The 18,513-nt window shown below is 49.5% G+C and overlaps 2 protein-coding genes across 3 annotated transcripts in view; one reads left to right on the top strand and one right to left on the bottom strand.

Moving 5' to 3' along the window:
• Positions 1 to 3,263, top strand: part of LOC127024624 (alpha-2-macroglobulin-like) — a 42,333-nt gene extending 39,070 nt beyond the window's left edge. For both annotated transcript variants that reach the window (XM_050909232.1, XM_050909231.1), the window contains exon 36: positions 2,111 to 3,263. In XM_050909232.1, coding sequence (XP_050765189.1) covers positions 2,111 to 2,136 — 26 coding nt within the window. In that variant the 3' untranslated portion in view covers positions 2,137 to 3,263. The remainder of the gene's footprint in view (positions 1 to 2,110) is intronic.
• Positions 3,264 to 5,344: 2,081 nt separating this feature from the next.
• A2M (alpha-2-macroglobulin) overlaps positions 5,345 to 18,513 on the bottom strand; it is a 31,305-nt gene continuing 18,136 nt past the window's right edge. The window contains exons 19-36 of the mRNA XM_050896409.1: positions 17,975 to 18,203; positions 17,580 to 17,706; positions 16,795 to 16,916; positions 15,397 to 15,448; positions 14,790 to 14,873; positions 14,224 to 14,400; positions 13,652 to 13,736; positions 12,337 to 12,493; positions 11,921 to 11,995; positions 11,468 to 11,633; positions 10,239 to 10,462; positions 9,433 to 9,651; positions 8,998 to 9,125; positions 8,539 to 8,629; positions 7,720 to 7,788; positions 7,192 to 7,294; positions 6,274 to 6,315; positions 5,345 to 5,486 (exon numbers count right to left, since the gene is read on the bottom strand). Of these exons, the coding sequence (XP_050752366.1) occupies positions 5,461 to 5,486; positions 6,274 to 6,315; positions 7,192 to 7,294; positions 7,720 to 7,788; positions 8,539 to 8,629; positions 8,998 to 9,125; positions 9,433 to 9,651; positions 10,239 to 10,462; positions 11,468 to 11,633; positions 11,921 to 11,995; positions 12,337 to 12,493; positions 13,652 to 13,736; positions 14,224 to 14,400; positions 14,790 to 14,873; positions 15,397 to 15,448; positions 16,795 to 16,916; positions 17,580 to 17,706; positions 17,975 to 18,203 (2,176 nt within the window). The 3' untranslated portion in view covers positions 5,345 to 5,460. The remainder of the gene's footprint in view (positions 5,487 to 6,273; positions 6,316 to 7,191; positions 7,295 to 7,719; positions 7,789 to 8,538; positions 8,630 to 8,997; positions 9,126 to 9,432; positions 9,652 to 10,238; positions 10,463 to 11,467; positions 11,634 to 11,920; positions 11,996 to 12,336; positions 12,494 to 13,651; positions 13,737 to 14,223; positions 14,401 to 14,789; positions 14,874 to 15,396; positions 15,449 to 16,794; positions 16,917 to 17,579; positions 17,707 to 17,974; positions 18,204 to 18,513) is intronic.

The raw sequence follows: 18,513 nt of genomic DNA, 5'->3' as shown, positions 1-18,513 counted from the left end.
GGCACAGAGTTTATATACAAAACTGAGAGTCAGTAGGCGCAATGTTGTTGTCTCATTCAAAATCCACCTTCTCTGAATTCTCAGAGTGGTTTCCATAGTCAGGTTCTCCTGGCTTGAATGAAGGTTATGTCCCTATTGTTCTGTTACTGCACCTTGGACTTTTTCTTTGAGTTCAAGTTTCTTACATCATTCTTGTTGTCTCAGATTTGAGGCACCCTCTGGACACTCCAGCTAGTGTAGCTGTGGGATTATGCTGAGGGGACTTGGCTCTTTCAAACCACCCAGCACACTCCTCCCCAAAAGCGCTCTGTCTGGAGCAATAGAGCAAATCAATAACACCAAAAGACAACCCATAAAGCAGCATGTCATGGTCTGACCTACCATGATTTCATGCCATGCTCCAGAACCTCCTGCCCAAGCCTGGCATACCTTTTCACTAAAGCTGTAAAGCAGTGCTGCTCTTAGCCCCTCGCTTCCTACTCTGAGCACGAAGCCATACCTGCAGTAGGGAGTCCTCATTACACAGGAATCCCTCCCAGCCCTTGCTATTGAAGAGGTAAGTGTTTGGCTCTTATAGGAACTTGGGCTTGCCTCTCTTGTATGGTGACAGAAAACTGCCCTGGTGGTAGAACCCCACCAGTATACACAGCCATGTCACTTGTCTGTGAGGAGGATCATAGTTCCCCAATATGGCACCCTAGCCTGCTTAGCAACTCTATGTGGCAAAGCCCACAGTGGGGCTGGCACATTGCAGCATGCCTTTAAGCAATGTCATTCTCCTTGCATCCCAAGAGATGGCAGTTTGACTTTGGTAGCTACTCTCTGGAGCAACAGCTGCTTCCTGCTCAGCTACCCTGCTGCCCAAGCAGGAGGGGCGTCTCTCAGGAGGCAGGTATTCCTCATGACCCTAGGCAGCCAGCCCTCAGTCTTGGTTTGGAGTCTGAGCTGGCAGGACAGACTGGGTATGATCTTCGGGGGGTTCTCTGCAGTGCAAGGCCACATGTGTTTGACTTAGGAGTACAGATAATGTAGGAGCTTCTATGGAAGGCCCTGACCAGGAATACTTCTCCTGTCCTATATGGAATCTTCCAGTATGAAGACTAGCATGTCTGGCTTCCCATCGGTTGCCCAGTTTCAGGTGTTTGGAATATGGAGGCTTCTGGAAAGCACTGAGACCCTGGGAAGTCGTTTCTCACAGGGCTTGACTGTGGCATCTGAGAGCAGAGAAGAAGTTATTTGGATTTGGGGAAGGCAAAGGCTTTGTCTCTTGCTGGTGGTAAATGGTGAAATTTATCTCCTTTTGTGTTCTTATCTGGTGTCTTGGAAAAGAGCCTGAACTCCCATGCTTTTACTCCATACTGCTTGCTAACCTGGGCTGTGTCTGTAGGTACAGCTGTGTTCTGCTGATTCTGGGCCTACAGCATCCCTTCATGGAAAAAAGGTGCATAAGTCCTAAGATAGACAGTAAAGCATTTCCAATGGGTGTATTGGTGTGGTCTGGTTATCCAGTCTGAGACTAGTGGGGAGGCTTTAGATTTTAGGCTACTCTTCCCCATGTCCACTAAAAGGCAGAGATTTTATCTTCCACGGAAAGGATGATTGGAAGTTGCTAGCTAAGAGGTCCATCCACTGTTCTAGGTGTCCAAAGGTGGTCTGCACTGACTAAAAGGCAGATCTCAGTTGCAAAGCAGAAAGCTTCTTTCCCTGCCCTGAATAGTACTGGTGCAGCAGATTCCTTCCACTCTCTGCAGAGAAATAAATACATTTTAAGAGCATGTCTCATCGCTGCAGTGAACATCCTTGCTGCCTGTTTGCACTGTGCTCCTGTGTCCATCCCAGTTGTGACAAATCCCACTCTGCTTATCTCTCCTAGTAAGTCAGAAAGAGTCTCAGCCCTCTCTCAACCTCACATAGCTTTGAAGGTGACCTGAATGTTGAGTGCTATGGATGACCCTCAACCCTGGTCAAACAGCAACTCACTCTCCTGTACTGTGTCTCACACACAACCTGGTTTCCCAAACCCACATCTTGCTCTCTCTGTCTCTTGGCCTGAAAGAGGGAACTGGCATATCTAACTCCTGTACCCTCCCATCTTCTTCCATCCTTGCAGAGGAAGTATACCGGGGCAATGCATGAAGAATACTCCCAGTTGCTAGAACCCGCCTGCCTCACTACCACCACCACCACCACCTATGGAGTGACAGATGAATAGTACCTGCAAGGAATGGGAAATGAACTTTACAAATAAATTAACTGTACTCACCAATGATTTTTGAACAGTTTATTCCAAATTCTGTTTTTTCCTGCTCAGCCGTCAGTCACAGCTTTAATCTCACTGGCTTCTTAGGTTGAAGAGCATCCCATCCAGCCATACCTGTGTGCAGGGCAATAAGGCTGACAAGTGAGGAAAAAAAAAAAAAAAGAGGACGGAATGATTTAAGTTGGGGTCAGCCTTTCTAATGTAGCCCTCTCAGTGTTATGTACTCTGAACTTGTAACCTGAGATCCTGTCTAATCAATGGAGAAGGACAGGTACTTCTTGAGAACAATTTCTTTCCCCTGGCTTAGAAACCATAACCTTGATTGAATTGGTCTCTGCAGGTGCGTGTCCATGTCTCCCACCGGTAGGCAGCCTGGATGATCAGCTAATGTTACATGAAATTCAGCCTCTGTGATGTGTCCCGTAGACACCCCTTCCAGGATTGTTTCTTGTTTGTAGAGGAGTAGGAGGAGATACACAGTCTGCCTTCTTCTAAGATTAGAGTGTGCATTGGCGGGGGCAGGAGGGATATGTGCATGCATTATGCCTTCAGCTGCTAACTTATAATGGCCTGTTCTCCAGCTGAAGCTTGGGTCTTCTTGTGGAAACTTCTATATCTTGCGCCTGCTGCTTCTGGGAGATTCCCAAGGAGAAAAGGAGAAGCTAATGGCATTTGTCAGTAACCTACCTACCTAAGTCTAGTTTAAATGGCACATTTATTTAAATCATAGAGATGCTTTGGTGAAACTGTCCATAGTCCTCTTAGATATCTCCAGGAATGCTCCCCTTTTCTTGGTTTTGTCCCATTAATTTCTGGTTTTAACTTTTGAATGGCAGAAAGATCTTATGTGACTGTTTATTCTCATGAAATGCTTATTGTTAGGTATCATGGCTTATTGTGTATCCAAAGTATGCACAGCTAGTTGTTCTATCCAATTTTTTTAGTGTGCCTATCCAAACAGTGTTATTGAGAACAAATAAAGTTCTTCATCTATTTTGCTAGATATTAATATTATGTCACTTTGTCTCCTGTGGTGTTTGGCATTTACTCACTTAAGACCTTTTTGACACCTCATATTGAGAGAAGTCTATGGAATGAACTGGCTTCAGTGAAAGCTGAGCAAAATTTCTAATCAAGCATGAATACTAATTGCATTTTCTTTTGATTTAGAAATAGTAAAACCATTCCTATCATGAGGCAATTACTTTTCCAAGTTCTCAAAGCAACATAGGTTTTGGTTGCTGAATTAAACTGTTTTGATTTTAGACCATTGTGATTTGCCTTTGAAGCATGCCATGCACGCTCCATGGGGATAGCAATTCAATGTTCAGACATTACTGTACTTCCTTAAGGTAGCCTTGCTAAAGTTTCCTACATGATATGCCATGGAGGACCTGCAAGTATGTGACTTTGACGATTCACAGCCTAGTCAAGCAGAGAGATGTTAAACTGCTTTACAGATATGGGCTAGCCAGGGAGCCCCAAATGATAAGTGATGTGGCTGCCCATGGGCAACAGTTAGGTGTTGTCTAATTTAAAACCCGGTGGCACCAAAACATTGTGTTAACTCTTTCCATGGTAGAAAGCCATTATCCAAATTTTGTGAATGGAACATACTCCAGTAATTTTACAGACTTTTAAATTAAATTCTCATGATGATCACTTTGTTTCATTTGAGGCAGAAAAGATCCAACACCATAACCATGTAGAGTCCTCACCAGAAAGTAAATGAAAATGAAGGAGCTGCTGCCATCCATCCACAGCCTGCTGTAAAGGAGGGTCTGTATTTGCAGACCTGTGTCTGTATGCACAAGTTTGCAGACCTGGCACTTTTGAACCTGCTTGCCCCTAACTAACAGTCTCAGCTGGGACTGTGTCTCTCCGGTACAGCCAGACTCTCATGACCCCATAGTACGGGGACAGCTATAAAAGGGGCCAGAGCAAACTGCTTTCCTCACAGAGTGAGGAATTCTAGCTCATGAAGGGGAAAGAGAGTCTTGAGACACCCACGTGGACGATGACAACGCAAAGAGCTTCAGCATCATTGAAACAAGTACAAGTTCTTTGCTGCATCGATGACTTCTTACATTTTTGACAACCAGGGTCTGTGTACATGAAAGAAGCTGTGTGAGGGACTCCTGTAAGTATGTTTGCTTAAGCTCACATTGGCAGGGTCAAAGGCACGTCTGCACACAGAACCATGTAAATAAAATACACAGCATGCCATATGACTTACTGAACTAAGCCTGATTGCCTCTGCATCCCTGGGAGAGATCTAGACTAGAGAGAATGTGATCATTTGGAAAATTGACATGTAAAAAGTTTAACCCAAACTACCAGACGGGAATCCAGGGCCTCCCCTCTGAATTCTGCTGAAGCACTGTAACCCTAGTTGTGAGGGAGAAAAAAAAAAAAATGTATTAAAATTACTCAAAAAACCCAAACCAGATCTACAGGCCTCCACTGAGGGGAAGAGGATAAAGTTCTTGTGAAAAACACAAGGAGTTTGGCTCATAAGGTGGTTCTTGGTTGAAATTCTGACTAATGACACTGTTAAGTTCCCAGTCCCTCTCTGATTTCAACTGTTTAGAAAAAAGCAGACAATGTCTTCACTGCTAGAATGGGAAAGTCCACAGGTCTTCCCTTCACTTCTATCTGGCCTGCTGTGAAAGACCAGATTGGACAGGTTCACACTGTCCTTCCACCTCATAGCAGTGATTTCACAGTGGGATCAAAGGCGATATGTGATCAGAGGTTTATGTCCAAGGAGTATCTTGCAGAAAACACCCACTTTTAGAGGCAGGGAGCCAAGCTTCCACTGCATAATGGATCAGGTAGGATTTCCTCTCCTCCTGGAGAACTGGCAAGTATGGAGACGAACCTCCCTACTGCCAAAAAATGTCTGCCTTCTGGTATTCTGGAGGAGCTGCCAAACACCACCTTGCCATGGATGTCTCTGGATTTAAATCTCAGGCCGTTACACAGTCTGAGCTATGGATGGGAGGAGAGACAAGACACAGTAACAAAAAATGAGGCCAGAGGCATCTGATGAGAATCAAGACTTAATTTATTTATAGTGCTATTTCCTTTTTGGTGTTGAGGTGTCCTCCTCTAACATTTCAATAGCCCCCCTCAACAAGAAGATCTTCTAGGGGCAGACACACGAGCTGATCCAGTAAGGCTCAGACAAGATGTGCTCTTCAGGCATTTCCCTGTTCAGCCTTGGCTGGAGGTGGGAAAAGGACAGAGTGAGATAAGTATCCTGGTGAAGCGGTGTCCAGAACCCTGGATATCTTCTCTGTGTTCTGGTGGCTATGTGAGTTCAAGCCCCATTAAAATCTGGGAAACTGCTTCACCTAAAAATGTCCAGTTGCAGACAGATAACAGAACGGGAATGGCTGGACACATTCAAGATACCCATCCAAGAGAGAGGAGGGAGATTTATCCCAGAGATACATGAGCTATCCTAGTACACATTCTCTCTCAGCACCTGGATTTCCCAAAGGAAGGCAAAAAATAACCCAGGGCACAGTTTGAAAGGTCCCCACCAAAGACATGTGAATAACGTCAAAATTTCACCAAGATGTTTGGGACACAATTCCTCAGTACCCTTCTGTGTCTGCAGCATGGCAAAAGTGGCCCTGAAAAGGGCAGAGACACAAAAGGCTGAGTATGGCGTTCAGTCCCAAGGGGGATTTCAATCTTATTTGTACAATGTGACACACACGCAGGAAAAGACAAGTGCCTCTGTGCAAATGAAGGCAGTAACACTGGGATTGCTATTCTCAGTGAACCAAAACAAAAGCTGTATCCGATCTCACACAGGACATTGGGTGGCAGCATTGCTTTTCATCTCTGTACTGAGGCACACCTAGAGACTGCAATGGGCACAGTGAAGATAAATGCTGAGAGTATGCACAAGCTGAGGAAATCCAAGGTCTGCAAAGACTCTCCTTCAAGACAACTTGCAATAGCCCATGCTGGAACATCTCAGTTGTTCCTGTGCACCCTACCTGTGGTGCAGGGAGCGCTGTATTCCTGTGTGGCAAACTCATCTGGAAAACAGAAGGGAAGGGAGAAAGCAGGCAGGCTGTCAGAGCCCCTCGGCACTCCTGGCAGAGGGACGGGTGCCAGAGAGACGCTTCTCCCAGGTCCCACAGCAGGCCACTGCCACCATCCCCAGCTTCCCCCCAGAGATCCCAGTTGGGGCGGGGGAAGCCCCACTCATGGCCCTGTCCAGAGGCCACAGCAGCAAGGCAGAGCCACCCCGCACAGGCAGCCCCAGCGGGTCTCCACCCCAGTGTGCCCGAGGGCTGCTCAGGCACCGTCTCCCAGCACACTGGGGTGGGGTGGGGACAACTGTGTCGCTGCCACCCTGGCGCAGCAGTCGGGACAGCAGAGGCACAAAGAACGGTGGGACTGCCTGGAAGCACGGGCATGGCAGCGCTCTGGGGCCGGACCTGAACACGGGACCCCCAAGTGCCCGCAGCTCTGCCCTGCGGGATGGCTCCTCTCCTCGGGGATGCAGGACCAGCCTTACAGGCACCACGGTTGGAGGGCTGGGAGGATGGCCTCCTCCGCCCTCTCCCTCAGGGGAGGACAGCTGCACAGCAGCTCCCGGCTGAGGGGCAGCCATGCAGGGATCCACACACACAGTCACCACCACCCAGACCTACCCCCCCCCGCCGCCCCCCCACCCCCCCCCACCCCCCTGATGTTCTCTGGGGCCTGCCCGGGCAGGAGCAGGAAGGAGGACGGCAGAGTGGTGGCCGCCAGCCCTTGGGCCCCTCTGCACTCAGAGAGCTCAGGCAGCGCAGGGGCGGGAAATGGCCCAGGCCAGGGGCAGCTGCGGGTCCCCACAGCTCCCGTGCCCCTCCGCGCATCCCACTGCCCGCCCTCGCTCCCACAGGCACCCCCAGCCCCACACTCACCTGTCTCGTAGTAGTCATAGACCTTCACCTGAGCTGGCTTCAGGCCCTGCACGGGGATGTCCCGCTCCACTGTGAAGGAGAAGCTGAGGGTCTCGCTGCTCAGCTGGGGAAGGGAAGCGGTGGAGGCTCAGGGGCGGCTCCGCATGGCCCCGGGCTCCCCCGTGCCTCCACACTGTCCCCAGGCTCCCTCGCTCTCCCCTGCCACCCGGGCCTGGGCCCTGGGGGGTGCGGGGGCTGCAGGCCTGGCTGAGGGGCAAGGGGAAACCCTGGGGCCTTTCCCCACCCTGGGGGAGACTCTGGCTGGTGGGGAGGACAGGGCCTGATCTCCGTGTGGGTCGGAGGGAAGGCCTGCTGAGGGCTGGGAGGAAAGTACCAGTAAGTCTGAAAGGTCGGCAAAAGTCAGTATGAGATTCAGTCCTATTCTTGTCAGAGCCATGATAGTTTTGAGTCCCAGATCTTTTGCCCTATGTGGCAAAATGTCCCAATGCCTGTGTTTCTGACCCATCCTCGCCCCAGACGGATACTCACCTTTTCCAGATACACTAGGACGTGGTTGGTACTCAACTCTGTGCGCTCAATAATGGGGCGGCTTTCCAGCTGAAGAAAGAAGACCAAGATGTTACTGCGTTGAGGGTTGTCTCCCCGTGCCCCTTGCACAGCCCCATGGATGGGATGTACTGTGGATGAAGTACTGGGGTACTCAGGGAACTGGGGTACTCAGGGAACTAAGTCAGCAGCATGGAACTGCCTCCTTGGTGTGTCACTAGATATCATAGTCCCAAGCCTTCCCTTTGCCAGCCTGGCTGAATGAAGTACAGCCTGGCTCCAGCAGGGACCGAGCACTTGTTCAAGCAATGATGGAACAATTCAATGAAAATACATTCCTTCTGGCTTGCTAGTTTTGCAGTATCTTACGATCGCCTTTATTTTCCAGACCATGCACCTGCTCAGCATCTCAGACAGTGACCCAAGGCCTGAACAGTTACAATGCTATAAGGTGTTGTCAGATCAGCAGACGGAAAAAGGAAACAGCACTACTTTTGAATGTCCTATGCACAGACAAAGTTTTTAGGGAGCTATCAGGACACAATGATAATAAAGGTGCCATTCACCAGTCCAAAGAAAAAATTACTTAGTCTATTTTTCCTAGATTCATCACATTGTCTCCCCTTGTGCTGGCCTTGAGCCAGGTATGAAAAGAGAACACTGTACATGTCAAATGTGCAGATGACAATGGCAAGATCAAGCTGATTCAAATGCTGAAGCCCTCTAGTTTGCTACAGACACTTGGAAGGTGTCTTGAAGATAAGAAGCTGGATGTTGCTGTTTGACAAACAGGCATCCTACCTTCCTCACAGAGGATTTCACGGGGATGAATCCCGACAGCATCTTCACATCAACAATCACCATGTTGGAGCCATTGCGCTCCCCAGTGTAACTAAGGAACCAAGCAACAAAGATTGAGTGCACCTCAAGTTGAAGCTGGGGGCGCTTCCACCTTTTCCATAACACCTGGCACCCCACCACTTCCTGGCAGTCCAGCACCTTCTTCTCCAGCTATGCCAGGGTCTCCTAGTCATCTATGCAGCCTCTCACTGGCCCAGCCCTGGGCTGCCCACACAGCTCCACCGCTGCAGGACATGCCCTTCCTCCACAGCCTCTCCTCCCAGCCCAGCTGCTTCCTGCCCCCTTTTCCAAGGGATGCTCTGCTCCTCCAGGGCTTCCAGACTGGCTCGCCCTGGGCAACCAGACCTCCTCCAGCTCCCATGGCTTCTCAGGAAGGCTCGGACCCAAACGCAGGCTCACCTGACATTTATGCCTATGTCGAAGACCTTGTGAGCCTTGGAGTCCACACATGTCTCTGGGATGGTGTACACATGAAGCGTGAAGGGTGCATCCTCCTGCGTGGGCTGCACGTTGTACCTCAGGCTTGTCTAGAGGAGAGCCAGCAGCTCTGTGTGAGCATGTGTGTGTGCATTCTCAACACGTGAGAGAGACCATCCTCTCCCCATCCCGCCTCCCCACTTCTCCCGTTCTCACAGCTCCTCCGCATTGCGGATCCTTCCCTCCTTCCCTCCCACTCTTTCTCCTCCACACACCTCTACTCTTCTTCTCCTCTTCCCTCTCCCAGAGCCTTCCCTCCCACTTCTCCCCTCTCTCCTGTCCCTTCTGCCCTCTCCCTGGCTCCTGCCGGGCAAGGGGCTCCCCTCCCAGGGTGCCACCTGCCCCCATCACCCTCACCTGCAGGTAGACGCATCCTTCGCCAGACACCTCCGTGCTGTACTCCCCTGGCACCTGGGGCAGGGGCACGCGCTGGAGCAGCAGCCGGTTTGTGGGATCCACTTGGAAGTCTTTCTGGAAGTCCCCTCCAGATCGCAGGGTCACTTTGGAAGCTGCTCCGCTCTTGGCATAGGTGACAGCTCCGTACAGGGACAGGGCTTGGAGAGCCACCACCGTGTCCTGAAAGAGACGGGTCCCGGCACCCAGGGGGATGCAGTTAGCCTTTCCACAGCCTGTCCTCCCACAGCCTGCCCTTTGCTGTCGGCGGGCACCCTCCCCCCCATTCTTCACTTCCTCCAGTTTTAAGTAGAAAGGACAGAGGGAAAGAGCAGCTTTTGCATGTTTCCATTCCCTTCCTGTGTCCTCTGCACAGCAGTGGCAGGTTCCCTGAGCTCCCTGGCGTGGACCTCTGCGCAGCCTTCACTCGCTCGCCACAGGGTGAAGCAGCAACTTCATATGCACGAACAAATTGCAGTGGGAGCCCTCTCCAATGGCACAGACACACGTCCCCTGTGTCCCTACCGTTCTGCCCCACGGTGTCAAGAAAACCAGGTCATTCGTCAAAGCATCAGTCACTCCCAGAGGCACTACCTGACATACTAGCCTCTAGCCTCTGGGGAACTTGGCAGCCATGGTAGATACTGCAGGGCTGTACTGCAGGGCTACAGTCCCTGCCCTGGCAAACCTTACTGTGCTCCCTCCTGGGCCTCTGACACTTCCCATCTTCTGACATTGATGTGTGAGGTCGCGGGAGGGAAGCAACTCACCTGGGTGGAGGAGAAGCCTCCACTGGGATTCTGCTGACTGCTGATCCACTTTGCAATAAGAGATGCGTATGACAGGTCCTCCTGGGAAGGTGCCGGCTGCGTGGTGAGGCGAGCAAGGAGCACGTAGGCTGTCATCTCCACTTCAGCAGAGGGAGCTCGGTAGCGATAGTACGGGAGATCAACCTCTGGCTCTTTCCCAGGCCGCTGCCAATGAACAGACCCGTCTTCACAGGAGGCAGGGAGCGTGGAGACAAGACAACAAGCAATTATTAGCCGTTATTGCGACGGAGTTCTTGATCTGCTCCAGATCCAGTTGGGAGGACAGAGCCTCCAGGATGCATCTGTCATGCAGGATGAAGTGGGAAGGGTTAGGTTTACACTTGCTGCAGGTTTACAACGAGTCTGAGACTGCTGAGGCTCAGTCCTCAGGCCTGGGTACCTCTTTCTCCTAGACTCCAGATTCACAGAGATATTTATGGGCTTGGGCACCTCGAGGAACCAGGGACCTAAGAAGGATGACACTCCTTCCTTTTTTGAGTCGAGGTGCCAGGGTCAGGCAGCGACAAGCTCTGTGAGGCAGAACGACCCAAAGAATGTGACCAGGGCTTGATAGTCACCTGCAGGCGGAGAAGGCAAAAGGTGCTGGGGATGCTTCCTTCACAACCCTGCTACCCAACGCTTGGGCAAACCCACTGCCCGGCCTGACTTTACCAGAATGCTTCCGAGTCATTACGCGGTTTCCTGGAAGACTCAGAGCTTATGCTGTGGCCTCTGAAATGACCTGTATGTTTGTTTTCTCTCTCAGCACATCCAGCTCTTCTCTGATTTACCGTGCCTTGTGCTGTGCAAGGTCAACTTTGTTGTGTGTTGAGCACGTGCACTGGAAGGAAGGAGTGGCCATAAACATTGCTAAGCCTTTGCTAAGCAGTGCCTGGTGTGGCAAGAGGAGCGGGCTGAGGAGAGACGCCAGCAGAGCTACCCTTTAGTTCATCACCGACGGGGATGGTGCCTGGTGCTTCCTGATGAACTCCCTCGGAGCAAAGAAGTAGGACTGGGCACCGAGAGGGAGTTCTCAAAAACGCAACCCCTTTGCACAAGTCTTTCCTCTCCCTCCACCTTTCCCCACCCACAGAAGCCAGTTGCTACAGCCGTTGCCCCACCAACAAAAGCCGTTTTATCAAGGGAAGATGTAAGGCCAGTGAGAGAGATGTCCCACCAGAAGCACTCACCCTTTTTCACAGCTTCCTTTTCAAGTGAGCCAAGCAATGCCTTCCGCTTCTCCTCCTTCCCTGCCAGAGCGAAGGCGTATGCTAGCAGTGCCTTGGTGTACACGTGGTTTTCTTTCTCATCTACTGCCGTTTCCAGGCAGAACAGAGCGTTACGCACCACTGAGTGCTGGGGAGAGATAACCAGTTATTAGAAGGCTGGGGAGAAATGAGGTTTTTGCCTTACTAATGGCACATCATTCCACTGAACTTTGAGGAGGGGTCTGCCAGAATGAGGTCTAGGAACAAGTAGGGTACAACGTGTTCCAGAATTGCCAAAATTGACAGCACATAATTCTTCTATCACAGGGCTCAACAACCAAGTCCTTTTGCCAATCTGGAGCAAATTCTGGGCAGTACTGTGTCATCATAGACTGACACAACATAACTGACTCAAGTTAGGGTGCAGCCACATACAGTTACAGGCAGAGGAATCTCCAGCAATGCGATAGTGATGTAGGCCGTCAGTGAGACCTCGTTGTCCACTCCACCCTGCAGGGAAACACAAAGGTAGATGCTGACCCTACCTAGCTTCTTATATTCAGTCTTTTCCCCCACTCCAGTGGTAATACTTTATTCTGCATTGTAGACCCTTAGCTTGCCTCCTCCGCCTTGCAGCTGGTGTGGAGGTATCAATACCACTTATAAAGTGCAGGTTCGCCTTCATTCTCCTTCCTATTGTGGCGATCATACAGAATGGCATCTGGCTCCCTAGTGCTTGCCATTGACATGAGAATTTCCCATCTGCCTGTGTGCTCAAGAAGCTCAACTGGACCCATCTGACTTATGGTCAAATTCTAGCCTCACAAAAAAAACAACCAGGCAGACATTACCTTCATAGCATTGTTCAGGAGTGTCCCAGAACTGCGGAAACAGCCGTTTTCCTTCTGTTTGTAGGAGAGCCAGACCAAAGCATCCTGGATGTGCTTCTCATCTATGAAGATGTGAGGCCGGGCCTGGGCAAAGGACTTGAGGACAAAGGCTGTGAGCCTGAAAGGGAGAAAGAGCAGTGAAAGGGCCTGAGCAGGCCTGTTGTCCATCACAGGTGACAGGGCCCATGTGCACATCATCTGTCTGGAGAAAGGCAAGAAGGCCTGGGGAACTGTGGGCCAATTAGTCAGACCACAGGTGTATTATATCTTCACCTCAAAAAATCTGTCAAAAAACTGCTTCCCACCTTGATTTCTTGTCCCTCTCTTGGCTCATAAAACCCTGTGATTCCTTTGTATTGAGGCTACAGTTTGAAGGACAGTGATTGTTGATCTGTATCTAAAAAAAATCTCTTTGGAAAAAGTAGGGAATTGCATGCCAATTAGCTCAACATCTGCATAACAGTAATACTCAAAATGACAGGGAAGAATGATTAAATCCCTGCTAGCTCATGGTCTGCTGGCAGGACTCTTGCACTAGAAATCCATGCCTCGTGGGTTTCCCAGAACTCCTCAGAGCTTTAAAGTAAAGAAGAACATGTTAAAAGAGTTTTTGCTAGAGTTGTTACAAGCAGTTATGGAGAAGAAGCAGGCATGTGGTGAGAAGCCAACATGCTGTCAAGAGCCAAGTACTGTTTCAGAAACTAAAAACAAACCAAAGGTGATGAAATCATCCATTCTTACCCTTACCTAAAGTTGAAAATGCAAGGCTGGAGCAACTCAAAACTTTGCAGTAAGTCACACTGGCAACACACACACTCCTCCAGGCTGTCTTTGCTTAGTAACACACAAACACTCTTGAAAAAAAACCATACAGCACTGCTCTTGGATTATCATCCTTTCCACTTATATGGCAACACCTTTCCCAGCAGCAATCTATCTCAGCAGATACTAGTCTAGAAGAGCTGCCACTGCAACTCTTCAGCCTTCCTCAGTCAGGATGTGAAATCCCTGCTACCTTCTTCCCCAATTTATCTCCATTTCCTTCTTGTCTGTCATGGTCCTCAGAGCTGCTGGTGGGACGATGTGCTTCAGCTACATAACTGGCTGATGCAGCCTATTTCATCAAGTAGGAGGCAGCACACGGACCACACCAGCTCTGGAAAGCCTGCTGGTCTACAACAGCATTTCCTATTTACCATCATGCAGCATTTATTATAAATGTGTAGGTGAGAAAGAGGAGCATATAGGGGAGGCATAGGTGACATTGAAATCTCACCAGGTATTCCCTGGTTGGGCATAACGTGGTCCAAAAGTACTGTAAGAGCCGTCTGGGTGCTTGTAGTTCAGCTGCCTCTGATAACCTGCAATGGAGAGTTAAAGCAAGACTCAGATGCCAGAGAACGTCTGCTGAGGGATGATGAAACAGAAAAACGGCTGTATCAGCAAAGGCAAAGGAGAGAGGAGTAGGTCAGTCCTATCCTAGCCGAAGAGAAGTACTGTTACATCCCCACCTCCATGCACTGCTTGTACTGCATGAGGAGAAGCAACACCTGTCTTGTCTTCAGAAGGAAGGCAGGACATATTAATGACAATGGACAAGACACTGTAGCAGGTCACCTGACAACTCTGCACTGCATTGCAACCCAACTAGGGAGCAGAGAAAAGTGGGTGCAATGAACAGGTACCCTAACAGGAAAAAGCAGCAAAGGGCCTTCTCAGGCATACAGCAGAGACCATCTGTGTGTGAGAGAAGCTCTCTTTCCACATCTGGCCAACATTTGACAGAACCACCCCAGGCAGGATATGGAAAAAAGCCAAAGCAGAAGCAAAAGCCATGTCCCAACTCACCGCTTACTAAGTATCCGATGGCCTTGGATTTGACCTCCTCACTCAGCTGCCCTGTCTTGTTCAGATAGTCCAGGACATAGATGTTGGGTGCAAAAAGGACCATGTTCTGCTCCCCACAGCCGAATGGCATCTGGAGGAGCTGGTGCAGGTTCTGCATGGCAGTGCCCATGATGTCACCTGGGGAGCAGGAGATACCAGAGGGATATTAACAATACTCAGGGCTGGCTATCAGAATCAGAGGGAGCTACTGAACAAGAAAAGCAGGAGATGACAAAGAACAAAAGAAAATCTGGATTGATAAAGATCCTGGAATGAAACAGAACAGCAGAGAAAAGGAAAAGAGGAAAATGAGAGAAAGGTTAGGGCACTGACAGAGAACCCTGAACAAAAGGACATGCAGAAAGGGGAAAAGGAAGAGCACAACTGGAAGGGAAAGTGCTCGAGACAGAAGGGATGAAAGACAGGAGTGAGCTGTGCTGGAAACCAGGAGAAAAAGCTGTGAGGTAGGAGGCCAACACAGAGGGACAGAAACAGCACATGATTCTTCTGCCAGGCTGCTCACTCACCCAGCACTGAGAAATATGCTCTGCCTGAGTCTTGTACCACATTTGAGGGTAGCAACAGGGAAAACTTCTCTTGCACAGGCACTCCTGAGAGAGAAACAAGACCCAAACAGTTTCACTGCAGTCCCAAGAAATGGCTAAGGGAAGGGGAGGGGGCCTCAGTGAAACAACAGGAACACTTCCTATTAGAAATGCCCTGACTTTAGTCACTTTGTTTTTCCCTGACTACAAGGCAATCTCTGCATGCAACCACCCCCAGCCACTGTTAGGCACTGTGGATCGCGTCTCTACAGCTTTTTCCTGAGTGCACTAGAAAACAGGAGACAGCACTTGTAACTCCAGTGTCAGCACACAAGAGAACAGGGATGCAAACTGTCATGCTAAATCTGTCCTAGCTCATACCCTGATGCTTAGGCAGGATGGTCCATTCTCTAGGGCTTTCTTCTGTCTTACCTCTCAGGCTCCCCATTGATGGGGCATGTTTTGATTACCTCAAAATATCAGCCTATGTGGAATATGACAGAGGCAGCACTATCCTTGTCCTCCAGGCATGTCCCACCCATCAAACCACACAGGAACAAATGGATAGGGTGGGGAGAGTGGGCTTTACCTTTTACACAGAGCACGGAGTTCTGGGCTGTTTCCTTCTCAACTCCTTCAGGCTTGGGTGGGATGAAGGAAAACAAGAGAGGTGAGAAGTTAGTGAGACAGGAAACACAGACAGAGGAATCCTTAACAAGGACAGAGGGATATGTGAAAAGTGAGTGAACTGAAGAAGGAGAGGTAGTCACAAACACTCCCTGAAATACAGACCTCTGAAATAATTTAAGCAAGTAAAAGAAATATGATCCTAAGTGACTGGTGTTGTACGTGGAGGAAGGACAGGAAAAGGAGAGGAGAACACTGCAGGACTATCACATGGATGACCCGCAACTATTGTATGCAGCGAGAGACACATAACATCCTTGTAACAAAAGGACTGCAGCATTACAGCAAGTGCTTTTGTTAGCAAAAGCTCACAGTAGCTCTAGAGGGCTGTCCTGAAGAGATGTCTGCAGTGCTATTTATCATAATGCTGCAGATGCTTTAGGGGAAAAAAAAAGTGTTTGTTAATAATAGAAAGGGAAGATGTTGTACACTGTAATATCTGGTGACACTACTGATACCATACAACATAGTAGGCAAACATTAGGGGTTTTTATGGTACAGAGAAAAGCTAAGAACATAGAATCTACCTGCCAGATTACCACACCCAGTATAATAAACTAACATTTTCCTATAAAGGATATGCAATACTGCCACATAATATTTCCTTCTGTACCACATCGCATCAGCAACTCTTCTTGCCACAGGAAATGGGTAAGCTGTAAAATTTTAACATGTTTTCATGGACTTTTATAATATCTGGAGTTTTGAGGTGACTTCTCTACAGGCATCGAATTCCCGTAGGTGCTTGTGAATCCCCCACCTTCATCCTGGTGCCAGACTATGGTAGCAAACCAGAACTGCGTAACACTCATCTTAAGAGGCAGTTTGCTTGGCAACTCAACTAGCAGAAAGGCAGCATGTGCTGACTGGCGAACTTACTGGGGGTGTCTCAAAAGGAGGAGAGAGGCTGTAAAGAGGGTGTAATGAAATAGGGGGTGACAGGTAGGAGATAAAGAGAAGGATGGATTGGAGTAGGAGTCCTGCTACAGTAGGGGATAGGGAAAGTTTAGAGTACTGGGAGACACATTGCACAGCATTATTAAGCTGCAGTCTTTACACAGCCCTGCCAAAGTATAAAGATGATGTGAGACCATCATATTGCCACACTGCGTAGTGATCTCATATAATCATGGAATCATAGACCAGCCTAGGTTAGAAGGGATCTCGAAAGATCATCTGGTCCAACCTTTCATGGGAAAGGGAGCCTAGATGAGATTATCTAGCATCCTGTCCAACTGCATCACAGCGTACACTCTAGCCTATGGGAAAGCTCAGTCCTCCTTTCCCACAGTCCACATACCTCCACCAGCAGCTGTCTGATGACCGTGTCCTTCCGCCCTTTCTCAGGGGTCTCCACAATGGCATTCCCACAGGGCTGCTGGTTCTGCAGGGCCTCAGTGCTCACCGAGAACTCCACCTGCCCTGGAGGAAACAGGGGTCAGCCAGCCCTGCCAGGCAGGCAGAGCCAGGCGCTGGGAGTCACCGCCACTTCCAGAAGTTTCAACTTGCAGGCTCATGGATGGGGATTTTCCATCACACCTGGGCCCTGCTTCTTTCCCATGAGAACATAGCTATCTATATCAGAAGCCATCCTGGAGCAGATGAGCTGCACTGGTATTGAAAGGTGGCTCTATTTTGGTGACTCTTTTCCAGAACCTAGGACACAACAGTGGTGGGGCTCACCAGCCCCACTGCTATTCAGCACACTGCTACCCCACATGCACACCACAGCTGCCACCACAGCATGTAACAACAGTGAAAACAAAGTATGACGATCCCATGGGGCAATCGTCTAATCTCTGGGAGGAATGGAGCTGACAGAGCATCCCTGCTGGCCAGCAACGTCTCTGGCTTCAGAAGATCTTGTCCAAGGGCTGTAAGGCTTGATGGTACTGTATGTGGTGCCAGAGACAGCCTTGGACACTATGAGTCCACCAGCCTTTGCCTCCCAAATAACCCCAGATGAGACAGACACTCGGCTGCAGTGCTTCCCAGGAAACTGTGTTGCTCTAACACCCAATACTGAATGGGGAGAACAGCACAAAGAAACCCTCCTTGCAGTTTTCAGCACGCTGAGACCTTTACCTAGAGATTTGGGAGTCACCAGCCAAGCCACGGTTTTCCTCCCGTTCTCGCAGAGACAATGAGATTCTTCCTCCTTTTCCACCAGAGTAGCCAGGAAATGAGTAGACTGAGCCAGAGTCACACTGACCTGCCAGTTGTAGACAGAGGCACAATCAGGGAAGGGTGATCGTGAGAGACAGGGAGCTAGGAAGCCATAGCAATAGCTATTTCTTCAGTAGCAAAGGAGCAGGGGGCTGGAGTTGTGGGTTCTGCATTTGGAGTATATAGGAGGAATAACATAAGAATTTCAGGGGTGAAGGGTCTAGGGATACTCATATAAGATAAGAAGGCTAGGTGAAGGCAAGAGGTGTACAAGAAGGTACACCAGTACAGAGAAGAATTTAAACCTTCCTTACCCTGATACAGGCAGTCAGGTAGTTGAAAACGGTGGCTTTCAGCGTGAAGGACTCACCACGCACCACAGAGTAGGGCATGGTGAGCTCTACAAAGAAGGGCTGGAAGGCTCTGAGGGACACTGTCGGGGACAGGCCAAAGCCTGTGTCTGCCGAAGTGCAGAATGCATTGGCTTTCCACTCGGTGATGGTGTCAGGGATGGTCACATCTAGATCAGCATTTCCCTCAGAGCTGGTGAAGCACAGACAGCAAGGACAGATGGATGATTTTTATGGCATTTTGGTGACTGTACCCCTTTTGGCCTACTGAACAGTACTGCCTGTGTGAATGATGGGACACAGTATGTTTGTTACTATAGGGCCACCCCACATCTTCTTCCAGACCCATGACCACTCCTTGGACAAACCTAACCACGACTGAAGGTAATTCCATCTCAGAGGTTTGCCACGTGATCTCTGCAAACAATGAAGGACTTTTTGGCATTGAAAAGGCTTGGCAAACATGTGGGGATTCATGTTTTCACCTTATAAAACCAATTTTA

This window comes from Gymnogyps californianus, chromosome 1, assembly GCF_018139145.2.
Source record: "Gymnogyps californianus isolate 813 chromosome 1, ASM1813914v2, whole genome shotgun sequence".
NCBI classification, from domain to species: Eukaryota; Metazoa; Chordata; class Aves; order Accipitriformes; family Cathartidae; genus Gymnogyps; species Gymnogyps californianus.
Note: the sequence above shows the minus strand (reverse complement) of the source record. Positions and strands in the feature narration are given on the sequence as shown.